Below are 13706 nucleotides of genomic sequence, written 5' to 3'. Positions count from 1 at the left end.
CCCCCCCAGCATCGGGCGAGAGGAGGAGGAGGAGGAAGAAGAGGAGGAGGAGGCGGCACCGCCGCTCCCAGGTAGGAGCCCCTGATTTCTCTTTCATGCGTGTCAGTGTGCGTGTGAGCATCTCAGCCCCTCGGAGCTTCTCGCCGACCAGGCGGAAGGCAACGCCGGTGGCCGGGACGTCCCGTCCTGTCTCGTCCCGTCCTGTCCCGTAGTGCGGAGCCCGGCGGTGGGCAGCGGCTCCGAGGGCGGCAGCGAGCGGTGAGCGGCGGGGCTGGGGGGCGCAGCGGCCGCCCGGGCTGGAGCCCCGGCCGGACGGGAGGAGTGGGACGGGGCGGGCGGGACGGTACGCACACCCGAGAGCTGCTGCAGCCCCCGGGAAGCGGGGGATCCCGCTGTCCCCGGCCCGGCGGGGCGTGCGGAGCTGTGGCCCAAAGCGAGGTGAGCGGCAGGAGGGCGTCCGGGACGCGGGGGTTTAGTGCCGGGATGCTCCCCGCTTCAGAGGGGAGTGGGATTTTTCGGGAAGGTTGGGATTTTTCCTCTCTGTATTTCTTCGGTTTTGTTTTTGGTCTGGTCCCAGCCCGGGGGTTGCACAGGTGCTCCTTGTCACCTCTCTGCCCACCCCCCCCTCACCCGGGGCATTTTCTCAATGAAGCTCCCCAGTTCCCCTGCAGTGATGAATAAATGACATTGCTGCCACCGGATGAGTTTGGGACCTTGTTTGTGTGACAGGTGATTCCTCCTCCCAGCCACTTGTCCTTCCTGGTACTGATTGAACTTGCAAAAAGACCAAAAATAAGAGGAGCTGGTGACAAGAAGACAACAATGAGTCACAGCCTTTGTTGAGATGTTTGTACCGAAATCACAAGAGATGCATTTTTCCAAATGACTCGAGCTGTGTGCTGCCAGGGGGGCGGCATGGAGCAGGGGACAGGCTTTTCGCTTCATGACGAGGGCTGGCCCGACTGGTGATGCTCCAAGTATTGATAAGCTGCAAGTTTCATGTCTGTTCTTCTTCCAAGGGAGACAGTGAGAGATCACGAGGCACCACGGAAATGGCTGTTGCAGAGGCTGTCTTCCCGCCCGTCAACCTCACCTCTGGCAACCAGAGCAGCTGCAACGTGCACAACCACCACTTCTCCACCAAAGTCATCTTCTCCCTTTTCTACACTGTCCTGCTGGTGTTCGGCGCCTGTGGGAACATCCTGGCCCTCTGCATCACCTTCCAGCGCAGGAAAAAGAAGCTCAACTCCACTGACCTCTACCTGGTGAACCTGGCCCTCTCTGATGCCCTCTTTACCCTGGCACTGCCAGGCAGGATCGCCTACTATATCCTGGAGTTTGACTGGCCCTTCGGGGACTGGTTCTGCCGGGCCACAGCCTTCATTTTCTACATGAACACCTATGTGGGCATCTACTTCATGACCTGTGTGAGCGTGGACCGCTACATCGCTGTGGTGCGCACCAGGCACCCCGGCAGGATCCGCAAGATGAGCCGTGCCAGGGGTGTCTGCGTCCTCATCTGGTCCTTGGTTTTCCTGCAGACGGCACCGCTGCTCCTGCGGCCCATGACGCGGAGGATGGGGGACAAGCTGACTTGCATGGAGTATTTCAACTTTGAGGAGATTCCCAAGCTGCCCTACCTGCTCCTGGGGGCCTGCGTGCTCGGCTTCTTCCTGCCTGTGGGCATCATCTTGGTGTGCTATGTGAGGATCAACCTCAAGCTCTGCCAGACAGCTAAGGAGAACCCGCTGACAGTAAAGAATGGGCACCACCGCCGAGCCTTCACTGTCATCCTGGTGGTGCTGCTGGCCGTCCTTCTCTGTTTCAGTCCCTACCACCTCAACATCGTCCAGTTCATGGTCAGGAAGATCCTCTACCACCCATCCTGCCGCGAGCAGCAAGCCTTCAAGATGTCCCTGCAAGTCACTGTGGCATTCATGAACCTCAACTGCTGCATCGACCCCATCATCTACTTCTTTGCCTTTCGGGGCTACAAGCGGAGGCTGCTCCGCATCTTCAGAAACAGTGGCTCGATGGGCACCTCCTCCACTGCCAAGACCCACTCCGAGAGCAACAGCAACAGCCAGCCACCTGGCTCCGTCTCTGTCTAGTGGTGACACCCCCTCCTTTTTGCTCTGGCCTGCAGCTTATGGACCATCCCTGCTGGCAGGAGCTGGAGCCAGGCAGCAGAGCAGGAGAGCAGGACCAGCCTCTGACAGGCTTCATCACTCCCCCGCCTGGAGCTGGGGGCTCCCACAAAGCCAGCCCTGCTGGGACGCACCCTTGCCTGGCTCTGCACACCTGGCTCTGTGCTCAGCACTGCTGGACTCACCATCCTGGAGCACAGAGATGCCCGCTTTCATCCCAACCCCAGTGGAGGCAGCTTGTGCAACCCTTCTGCCTGGCAAACACAGTTGGAGGTTTCCCAGCACCACACCATGCTGCCCTCCCATGCCTGCCCCACATCCCCTGTGGGGCTGGAGGGTGCTGGTAACTACCACGGCTGTCCCTGCCTCTCCACTCCCTTCCCCTCCACTGCCCCTGGAGCGCCGGGGCAGCTTCCCCACAAGGTTCAGGGCAGCTGGCATAGAGCACACAGACTCAGGACATTTCAGGAAAAGACTGGGATGTTATTTCCATGCCAAAAGTCTCTGACAGCTCCTTCCTCGCATGGACAAACAGCAGCTCTGCTCTCTTCCCACCCAGCATCCCACTCTTGCACCATGGCGCTGCACGGGGCGAGCACTAGGTACGATGCGCATAGGAGCTGCCGGAAAAACCCTTCTTCAAAGGAGAGGGGCGAGGCTGTGAATCTGCAGAGCTTCCAGGAGTGCTGCCGCCCTTGTCTGCCGCTTGGGTGGCTGCTCCTTCCCCAGGGTGCCCTTCCTCGCAGCTGATGTGCTGCGGTCACCCCAGGACCCGCTGCCAGGAAGGGGATGCTGGGGCTGGCCGGACTCCCGGCTTGGCTGTAAGGCTGCAAACCCGCCCCGTGGGTGCTCACTGGGGAAACCTTCACACCCCTCCGTGACCTGAAGGGAGTGAAGGAGGCAAGAGGATGAGGACTGAGGGTGGCCCTATGTGACCCTGACCGACCTCTGCTTGAACCTGACACCCTGAGGAGTTTGAGACCCTTGCTAATGGCAGGTTACGTGTGACTATTGCCAGAATGGGAGGAGGAGCCTTAAGACGTCGGTCCCCGTCGACATCTGAGCCTGTGTGACAAGGACAAAGGTGTGGGGAGAAAGGACCTCCTCGTCTCTTTTCTGAAGTTGCTGGACTACAACAAAAAAGCCCCACAAACCACAAGTGGGATTTCACAGTTCCTGGGACAGCTGGTCTTCTGTTTGAGGTTGGCAGGGACAGAGACACATGCAGAGAGAGGAAAAAAAACAGCTTTATTTTGCTGAAAAGTAAACCTGAAGACATTTCATGAATGGACGCTTTTGACTAATGCAAATCATTCTTTAAGGTAATAACATTTCTTTGTGGCTAGAAAGTTAGTAATAGTCATGTGCAGCCCTTTATTTTTTTAATGTGCACGAATGAGCTTTTGGATGATGATGGTTTTAGATGGTTTTACTTAATGGTACGGGCAACTGTAGCATCCTGAAGGCTGACTAAGAAGGATACCTAAAATAATTCAGGTGGGAAAGGGACTCCAGTAGCTCCTTTCAGAAGGCTATCTGAGCCCCCCTCAAAGCAGTTCTAACCTCACTGCTAGCCTGTAGAGAGCCTGTTACAATGGGCAAGGAAGAGCTGGTATGGAATAAAATAAGGATATAAATGATCTGAACACCCTAAAGGAGCCTGTCTAGGTTGGTAGTTGCCATAGAGCTATGCTGCCCTGTTAACTTGTCAAAGAAGTGTTGGCTGGAAGGAGCCTCTCCGCATCACCTCATCCAACAGCCAAAGCAGGAGCATGGCTGGAACCATGTTATGTTTGCCATGGCTTGGAAACCCCAGGCAATGAGGCTCCCCTCGCTGAAGTAGTGGTTCCTGTGCTGCACCCCCCTCCGGATGAAAACATTCTCCCCACTGTCCAGTCTGAAGCTCCCCATCCACAGCTGGTGGCCATCATCCCTAACATCACCTACTCACGGCAAGGAGAGCTCGGCTCTCTCATCTTTCTAACTCAAATTGCCGTATGATTGTGGCAGGGGTTGCCAGGAGAGTGTAGGTGTTGGTCTCAACGAGCCCCCACATGAACATCAGAGCGCAGGTCTGCAGCAGCGGCCACCCCTCCTTCTGAAGACCAAGGCATTGAGGTGTTTTGCTAGGCTGGAGCCCACAGCTAAGGCAAAGACAAATCTGTGACAAAGCCTCAGCAAGAGGCGCAGTATAAACACAGCCTTGTTTGTCCTTTATTGGGCCAAGTTTGTCTCCAAAGTATTTTGTTAATAAAGGTATCCCTACTTATCGTCCTCAGCGACACCTTTTGGAGAAGGACAATAGTGAATAGTTGCATGCAGTGCTGCAAAACGGCAGCACGCAGGAGGGATCCAACTCCCCTCCTCTGCACTGACACCGCTTTGGGGCCAGCTGGGGCCGAAGGGACACCCGGGGCGAACCCTCCGCCAACCACGGCCACCCTCGGCACCCCCAAAGGCAAAAAACGCCTCAGGAGCTCCCCCTGCCCGCCGCCATGGGCGGAGGGATACCCGCGGCCGAGGGTAACGCGGGCTGTGGAGAGCAACGCCGCTTCCCGCCGAAAGAGGGAGAGCTGAAACCTTTAGTCGGGGTTAATAATACGCCCACAAATATCGAAAAAAAAAGAAAAAGAAAAAAAGGAGCTGGTGCTCCCCCCCCACGCGTCTCTTAAAACGAGCCAAATATCCTCGTTTTCTCCTGAAAAAGGGTGATTAGCGCATGCAATAAGACGGAGTCCTGGAAGTAGATAGGAGCTGTGCCTGACATGCTGTATCTTGATGGCAAATAAGCACACAGAGCTCCAACATTCTTAGTCATGGTTCCCAGCTTCAGGCTTTCGCCTCAGAGCATAAATTTCCAGGAGAGCGCCGGGGGACAACAGCTCCTGGTTGTGGTTACACATCACCCTTTAGTAAACTTCGTGTGTTGTACAACACATCTCTTTCAGTCTGTGCTTTAAATTGTCCAGAATTGAAGCTATCGCACCTTGCGACATCAATCTTTGTAAGCCAGTAAAACACTGTCATGTAAAAACGCACATATCTACTCAAAATAAAAGCTTCTCACTGCAAATTAACAAGCCACGGTGTGATTGTTTGGGCCAGGTGATTTGGGCAACTGTTTTCTCCTCAAAGGTGCATGTGTCTCTGCCCCCTCCAAGCAAAGCAAGCCCTTGGAACCGGTGAGGGACAAGCACAAGCTCTCGATCCATATCCTTTATTAGGGACACTAGCCTCCCCAGGAACGTGGTGTGTTCTCATGGCATGGGGTTTATAAATCATCTCAGGTGGGAAAAGCAGTGGGACCTGCAAGGAGCCATGTCCCTTCTGGAGCAGGTCCCTCTCCACAGTTAGGATGGGGTGGCAGGAGAAGGGTCAGGCTGGCAGGACTAACTGTGCTTTGAGAACCAGAAACATCTTCTTTGTCACATGCTGTGGTGACTCCAGGGTTTGTCTCACTGCTGAGTTGCTAGGATTAAACTGTTTTCTCCCTTGCTTTTATGTACCATTTCATGCAAAAACAACTAACCAAAATGAGACGATTCCCCTACCAGACACCCCTGAAAGAACACTGGATTTTCAGTACATCAGCCAAAACATTGTGTATTTTCATTTTCCACACAGAATTCTGTCAAAACTGAACTAAGTGCAATGTAACATCTCACTGCCCTCCTCTCATCAAGTCTTTCCTTTCTGCCCTCTGCAGTCTGTCTTCTACTTTGCTCCTTTTCTCTAAACCTTTTGTTCCACCCAGTTCCACCTCCCCAGTCTCCCTCAAGTCCTCACCTTTGCTAATCTTAAATGACAGTTACGGTCCCTCCTCTCTCTGGTCAAAAGGCCAAATAGTGCTTTTGGTTCTCCCGTGATCCCAGAATTTTTCATCCACTTTTGAAGTATGTACATTCCTGCTTTCTCCAGCACTACCGTTCAGGTTTGCAAAGTCTCCCACAAACATGGGTGAGCCCATCTAACTTCTTGTTTTCTCTTAAAACTCTTATTTGAAAAAATCAAATTACAACAGCCAAACTACTCATTTGCTGAGATTCTCACCAGTCGCACCAATTCATCAGGTCGTACTGATCTGCTCCTGTCATCGGTTTCTTGTCTTGTATTTGGACTGAAAACTATTGGTGGCACATACCTGCTTTGAGTTGCAATTAAGAGTGGACTTTCCATGGTTAAAGCAGCCCTTTATATATGGAAAGAGGAGGAATGCAATCCTACTAAAAATTAACCCAAACCCTCTATGTTTTAAATAAGCACAATGAAATATGCATGTATGCATGCATACATATAAACACATACAGTGTCTGTGTGTTCATGTGATTCTCCTAATAAAACAGTATTTAGACTTACAGAAAATTTGTATTACTGTGGCTACCCAGTTAAAGACAACTAATCTAATATAAGTTTTCCATGCTGAAGAACACACAAGAAATTAAATGCACTCATATATATCGAAGAAACTATTAGTTCAAATGAATACTGTGCATTTATTTATCTTCAAAGAGACACAGTTCCCCTACATCATGAGAACTGTAGTTCTGAGTGTTTTCAAATTTGGATGCCTTGAAAACTGCATATATACTCCAAATGCACGCGTTTGAGAGATGGGAGTCTTTGAATACAGACTTTTAATTTTCTTCAACAAACTTTTCGCTCCAGTTAAATTCATCAAATCAATACATAAATATTCTCACTCTCTGTATATATACATATGTATACACACATATATATGCATATACACATATATGTATATATATATACACATACACAAACAGGAGAGCCAAAAAACGTTGCCATTTGCCCAGCACCTTGCAATAGGCTTTGCTTGGTTATTCTTCTGTTTCAGACAAAAATAATGAGACCTTTTCTCCATCACATGTTCACCAAGGCACCGACAAACCCTGGACAGCACAGGTCGGTACACGAACCAACTGTGTTGGTCCACGTGCACACGTAAGTAGCGGGCAACCTTTAACACTTGTTTTGGGAGAGGAAAATGGTTTTGGGAGGTATGGAGCCCAACCATTCTGTGTCTTAGCAAAAAAGTGAGGGCTTGAGAACCTGGCAGCTTATCGGGCAGATTTCCACAAATACAAATCGCACTGTGGGTGTATTTCAGAGTATCACATAACTCAATAACCCAATAAATGACTCCAATGTTGCCTGAAAAGACAACATTCCTAATCTAGCAGAAAATTTTTAACAGCAGCAATTACTTTTATTTCAAAATACCAAATCTTGCTGTTACTAAAACCAGCATGAATTTCCTTAGGACTTAAAATCTTCTCTGTAGAAAAGTATTCTGCATTCTCTGGCTGCCTAAAAAAATAATGTTGGGTCACACAAAAACCAGAAACTGTGTGATGAGACATTCAAAACTGTATCAGACAAACGCTGTGTAGGCTGTGAAGAACAAGCTCCTCGCGTTCACAGAAATGGTCCATGAAAGTTTCCCCATCAAGGGGAAACCAAATTGTTTTCCAGCGCTAACGTGTGAATCTTTCTGCTATGGTTCTTGCACGAAACAGGAACTGTGTTCAACGGTATCTGAGACTCCTCCTTTTACCACTTCTATTTTTTAATTTTTTTTTTTTAATTGGAAATCACAACCCTGGAAGTCTTTTGAGCAAAAACCATTCTCATAGATGTCAAAGGGAGTTTTCAGCTGACATCACCAGACCTGAATTTTACCCCTTCTGTTTGACCATATTTTGCAAAATGGGGTTTTCCACAGAACTGTGACATTTTGATACTCCCTGTAGAGACATGGCAAGAAACAATTTAGACTCGGAGACTATCCACTTGCGTGTCCTGGATGCCACTCAACGTATTTTAGAATTCCAAGGAACAAATGGGCTTTGTGCTTGTCCCTAGAGCAGGGCAATGCCCTCAGACACGTGGTGTGAACTGTGGGGTTGTCCTGTGCAGGGACAGGAGTTGGACTGGATGATCCTTGTGAGTCCCTTCCAACTCATTGCATTCTATGATTCTATAAGGTCTGAAAGGGCACAGGTCATATTAAATCTACCCTGGGCTAGATGGACCTTTATTTCCTAAATAAAAATTTGACTTCTGCAGGAATTCACTAGTTTTTATTGCTACGTTCGATAACATATTTGTGAAGGAAGAATCTGTGTGATTAAAAATTAAAATCTGTACTTGTTTCAAAACATTTAACTAGTTTCCGTATACAAATTACTATAGTTTTTTTCTTTTGTAAGACAGCAGGTGTCCAGAGGCCTCTGGATACAAAAATGTCCCTTGCCTATACACACACAGAGCGACTCAGCTTCACACAAACAAAACCTTTCAATTGAAAAAGCAGACCCTGCCTAAATAATGTGATCACAGCATCAAGCCAAACCCTGAATGAGGTTGATCACAGCCCAGGAATAGACAGAGTCATTCCAAAATCCCCTTATTTCACCCACTGGAAAATACTAAAAAATACATACGGGACATTGACTTTATTAAAAATTATGTCATGTGTCGAAAGCTGCACAAATTTGACATTTCTGGATAAGGACTTGAATGTCTGAGGGACTTTTTTCAGTTTTATCCGTCAATTATAATGAAAAAAAAAAAGAAAAAAAAAGAAAGGTATCTCCCTCTTCCTAAAGCTTGTCCTGTAATTTCCTAATGTATTTTCCAGGTCAAGAGAGACTGTGCAGGTCTGTTCTTTGGTGCACACATGTTCATGTGGATGTTTAAAACATCCTTCTCCCTCCTGTATTCTTTCACCTCCTCGCCCTTGTACCTCCTATTGCTTTTGTTATGCTTCCGATGACTTGTATCTTATTCTAAATGTACGTATGTATTAATTATGCCTGTGTGTATGTAAGTAGACACATAGGTACACACAATGTACAAACAAAATGCATACAGAAACATACATTAAATGCTTGAGATACATATGTAGATTGGTTTCACGAAGTCACAGTTTGGAATCTTGCATTACTTCATCTTGGTTTTACAGAGATGTTCACCTCTCTCCACCCCACCTCCTGAAACTCCTAAGGTGCTAATACTGATCACTTCTGAGAGTCAAGCCAAGTAAGCTTATTTATCAATCTAAACTTCTAACCCAATATTGTACTACGTTGGCATTAGCATTCTGTTACCTCCTGTGTTAGCCTGAATCACCCTTCATGTCAATATTCCAGTCGTGATCAACAGTAAGTTGCTTCAGACAGTGAGGATTCAGCTGATGCAGCATCATCCACATCTCTGACAGTAGAAAACTAGAACTATATATAGAAAAGTTAGGTCTTTATAATTTTCTTTTAAGACAGTATGTAGCCAGCTCAAAAAATGAAACCAGCACATAGGACACTGAGCGTACATCCACCATTACAGAAGTCTGTCTGAATCAGACATGGAAATCATTCGAATAATTTCAGTTCTGATCTTACTGTACCATTCAATTCACCTTTATTGCTTCCAGTGAATATCTTCACGACCTGTATCTGAATAGTAATTAATTCAGTTTGTAAAAATTTTAAATTTACAGTGGTCACTTACCATAGCCTGCAATACACACGTGAATTTTCTCGCATCCTATCTGTGTGTTATGTGCTGAATGACAACATTATTTAAAAAGGAATTCAAGAAATAAAATATTACAGGCATTAATAAAACTTTCTGAAGAATGATGATGTAGTGCCTGTCCCCTAACCCTTTGCTGAATTGAAAATGAAGTGATCTTCAAACCTCTTATTACTGTAATCAAAAATCAAGTACTGTAAAATAACATTTAAGCTAGAGAAATTAGACTGGTAAAGGAAGAAAATATGATTTTTCTTGATAGATAAATCATGTTGTCATTGTTGGAGCTTCTTTTCCTAGTCATTATGTCTGATATTACGTCTAACAAGGATTTACAAGAAAAAAACCCACCTACTTTTAAAAATAAATTTAGGTGATATCCAGTAATAAGTAGAAACTAATGTTACTTTGAAAAGGATAACCAGACTAGAAACCAGCAAGTCATCTGAAGGCTTGGGAACAGTTCACGTCATCCGTTAACATCGCTTTGAATCACCAGTCACGCGGAGCCGGTTTCTCTTTTCTGACGTTCTTGTGGGGATGACCTTTGTGAGTCCGTCCAGCAGGTGGCTTTGATCCCCTTTCAGATGCACAAACCCATCGAGTGAGGTTCCTTCACACCAAAACCCATCAGTGCTGCAGCAGAAAATTAGTGGCTACATTTAAGTCATTATTGGAAGCCCTCAGAGCTTCTAGAGCATCTCCTCTGGAAAATCCCATTTCCATAAGACGCGCGACCTGGAAAAGAAAAAACATAACGCTGCTTTGAGACTGGAGTTTTATTCATGCTGAGAGTGCATTGGTCATGTTACGGGTGTCAGAGATCGCCTTCCCACTGATCAGGCTGTCCCAAAGCTTACCTTTCCACAGAGTAACCTGCTTGAAAACAGTGCCACAGAGATAACTGCTTTCTGAGAGTTTATTCAAAACCAGCCGGTTGCTGGAAATGCCACACCTGTATTTTCCTAGCCGGTCCAGTTTTGAAAACAGAGTAAAACAGAAAGTATGGCACCACACTTGACAACTACCATCTAAATATTCTCAAAACAGTGGAAGTTAATGACATTTAATGCAAGAATTACCTCGAAAAAAGCATATTAAGACAGTGATTTTGGTCATCACTAACCACTTGAACATCCCTCTTTATAATATCATGTACTCGACACCTAACCTTTTTGCTTTGTGCCAACAAATATTCAAATTACCACACGTGAAAAGCAATGTAGGTATAACTACATTTGATTTATGGTTAAATTCCAATCTAAAGTAGCTTTAAAATCTACAATTCTCAATTACATATGACTGAAAGTCACTGTATAACTCATTCACTTTCATAATTAATCTTCCAGAGAGGGGAAGAACAAGGAGGGGGGGGAGGTGGGGTGGGGGCCAGGGAGCAGCACATAAAATTAACGGTGGCCTCTAGCAGCAGAAAGCATTCCCCATCCTGCTCCAAGTGGCCTGTGACCAGACACCAGAACTCCTGAATCTGGAAGTCCTGGGCTCCAGGAGCTGCCCAGGAGCCACCGCTGCTCCTGCAGATCTCTGGAGGCCTCTACCCGGGGTGCAAAAGCTACGTGCACTAGTACTGAAAGCACTTTAAATGCCTTTTAAAAGAAAGATGCCATTAAAAGTAAGCTCCCCGTCCTCTAAGACAGCTCCAGAACTTTCAGTGTTTTTAATCTGCGTTGCTTTGGCGGCTTACTGAGAAACACACTACTGCCAAGTGTGCCCAGAGGTGGGGGTCCTCATTCTCTTAATTGAAATACACCATTAAAAATGTTTGAAAATGGCTACCTTGGCTGTCACAGTATCAAATATGATACCGATTGGTTTTGTGCATTTCCCTCTTCTCCCCCACGCCTACAACCCAGTGCCAGTTTCTCACCTTCTGTTAGAGAGAGAAATGAATTGTTACTTTTGACACCTCTGCAAAGACTGGATTTCATAAACTGCAACTTTCTGAAGTTTCCTGTGTCTGATTTTTCATCTAAGGTTGTGTTTTTTATGAGAAAAAGGGCAGGCAGCGGAATAAAAGCTAACCACAGAAATACATTTCAGCAGAAAGCTTTTTACTGCAGTTACCATGAATTCTAACCTTAAGAAGTGGTGGATGGAATTGCAGTATTCCCATTTACAGAAATATCCAGCAATATCTATCACAGGGAACAGACTGTAACAACAAAAAGCTCTTTTCATCTGAGTATATTTTAACCACAGGAACTGAATCCAGCTCCAGGAAACAGAAATGTATACTAGTAACGGTAATTTAGGGTGCTAGAAAACCCACAAGAAATGCAGAGATTTTTGTACCAAAAAGTGTTACAAATGCTTGCGAATTTTAATATGAAGAACAGAAGAAAACCTTGCATTTCTGCCATTCTAAGACAACCTGTGCAGTTATTAGTACAGTCCTGAGAAATCAAAGGTGCTTAAATTATGTTTTTCTTTGCAGGGTAACAAGGCAGCGCTGCAAATGACAGCAATCAGGTGAGCTCTACACCTTCAGTGCATGAGAAAACATAAGCGTATACTGCTTTCATGTATCTAGGCCTAAAGACTTTGGGTAAGTATCCAGCATTTCCAGCTCAACAACAAAAGTTCTTATAAGCAGAATTTGTCAATAAAACAAATAAACAAACCAACCCAGCAGGGAAATCTTTTAGTTCACTTCATACCTGGCACTGAGTAGGCATTCAGGCCAGCCAAAACTAAGTGAATTAAGTTCTGGCATCTGTCTCAGAAGGTGTTCTTTGGTGCGAGATTTTTCTTTTTATATTTCCCTCCCTGACACCTTCCCCTCCCCCACCCTGAAGTAGCCAAGCAGGTTTTGCAGTCAAAACCACCAATGTAGTTACAATTTTTGAACACTTTGAACATAACTTAATATTGAATCAAAACTAGAAATTGGATCACAGCAAAGATTTCTGTTTAGGACAATGTCATTTCAAACTAACTTGAAATGACAGTGTGGTGCCAGCCAAGTGTTGAAAAAGTAAAAAGGGCAAGAAAAACTCACCCTTGAAACCTACTCTCATTCAAGGGCAGCAGAAAACTTAGACTATAATATGGCCAAATGCAGATAACTGCAGACAGGCTACAACCTGGAGAACCTGAATACAGAAATAAAACTAATCTTAAATTCTTAAATTTCCTAGCATATCATCCTCTCTTTTAAGAACTGCCAACAAAAGTCTAAAAGGCTAAATTCACACACTAAGTCTAAATCTACACTTGGCAGAAAAGACACAAACTTCTCTGTGGTACCAGTATGTTAGATCAGTCAACGCCATTATTGAGGGAAACATCCAAGTTTTAGACCAGGTGTGTGTTGCAGTCCACAGCTGGCATAACATTCTTACTTCCAAAAAATTACATGACTGAATTAGAAACAAGCTGGGGATGTCAGTGAGGGAAAACTTGCATGTCTACAAGACAAATAATGAAAACAATTTGTCATTCTTCCTTCTTTGAAACATTTATTTTATCAGATTTGAATAGCACCCACTGGTGAAACTACCTCATCTTTAAATACAAAAGTCAGTTACACATAAAAGCAAAACCTCCCAAGTTGATTTTTAACTCTGCTTTGGATGGTAATGACAATTTTGTGTCTCTGTATTGTGGCTGTTATCTGATATTCTAGTTTGTGCTGCTATGGGCAACGTTTAAGAAACTGTCAAGAGACGATAAAAAGGGGTAATTCCTAACCAGTTCTTTAATGCCATCTAAAAACAGAAAAATGTTTACCTGCTCTTCAGAAACCTCGGTAGGTGGAGGTGTGTCTTGTTCAGATGGGCGATGATCTTGATAATTCGCATTATGTCTATGACGTAAAGGAGGAAACAGTCTATTCCAGTTAATCATCCCACCCTGAAACCAGACACTGCTGTCAGTCTTTGCAAAAAGAACTACAGATGTGTTAAAACAAAAAAGACATCCATCCCACATAGTACGAAAGGCAAACGTTTGAGTAAAATGCTGTATTTTAAACAACAAAAACTGCTG

At 45.8% G+C, this 13706-nt stretch overlaps 2 protein-coding genes across 3 annotated transcripts in view; one reads left to right on the top strand and one right to left on the bottom strand.

The window, feature by feature from the left end:
* Positions 1-985: 985 nt before the first annotated feature.
* LOC136115590 (G-protein coupled receptor 183-like) lies at positions 986-2286 on the top strand. The gene has a single exon (XM_065861808.2). The coding sequence runs from the start codon at positions 1053-1055 to the stop codon at positions 2109-2111; it is 1059 nt and encodes a 352-aa protein (XP_065717880.1). The 5' UTR covers positions 986-1052; the 3' UTR covers positions 2112-2286.
* Positions 2287-6620: 4334 nt separating this feature from the next.
* UBAC2 (UBA domain containing 2) overlaps positions 6621-13706 on the bottom strand; it is a 102239-nt gene continuing 95153 nt past the window's right edge. For both annotated transcript variants that reach the window (XM_065829718.2, XM_071807005.1), the window contains 2 exons: positions 13449-13571; positions 6621-10436 (listed from right to left, as the gene is read on the bottom strand). In XM_065829718.2, the coding sequence (XP_065685790.1) occupies positions 10329-10436; positions 13449-13571 (231 nt within the window). In that variant the 3' untranslated portion in view covers positions 6621-10328. The remainder of the gene's footprint in view (positions 10437-13448; positions 13572-13706) is intronic.

This window comes from Patagioenas fasciata, chromosome 1, assembly GCF_037038585.1.
Source record: "Patagioenas fasciata isolate bPatFas1 chromosome 1, bPatFas1.hap1, whole genome shotgun sequence".
Lineage (NCBI taxonomy): Eukaryota > Metazoa > Chordata > Aves > Columbiformes > Columbidae > Patagioenas > Patagioenas fasciata.
The sequence above is the reverse complement of the archived record's forward strand: the minus strand, read 5'-3'. Positions and strand labels throughout refer to the sequence as shown.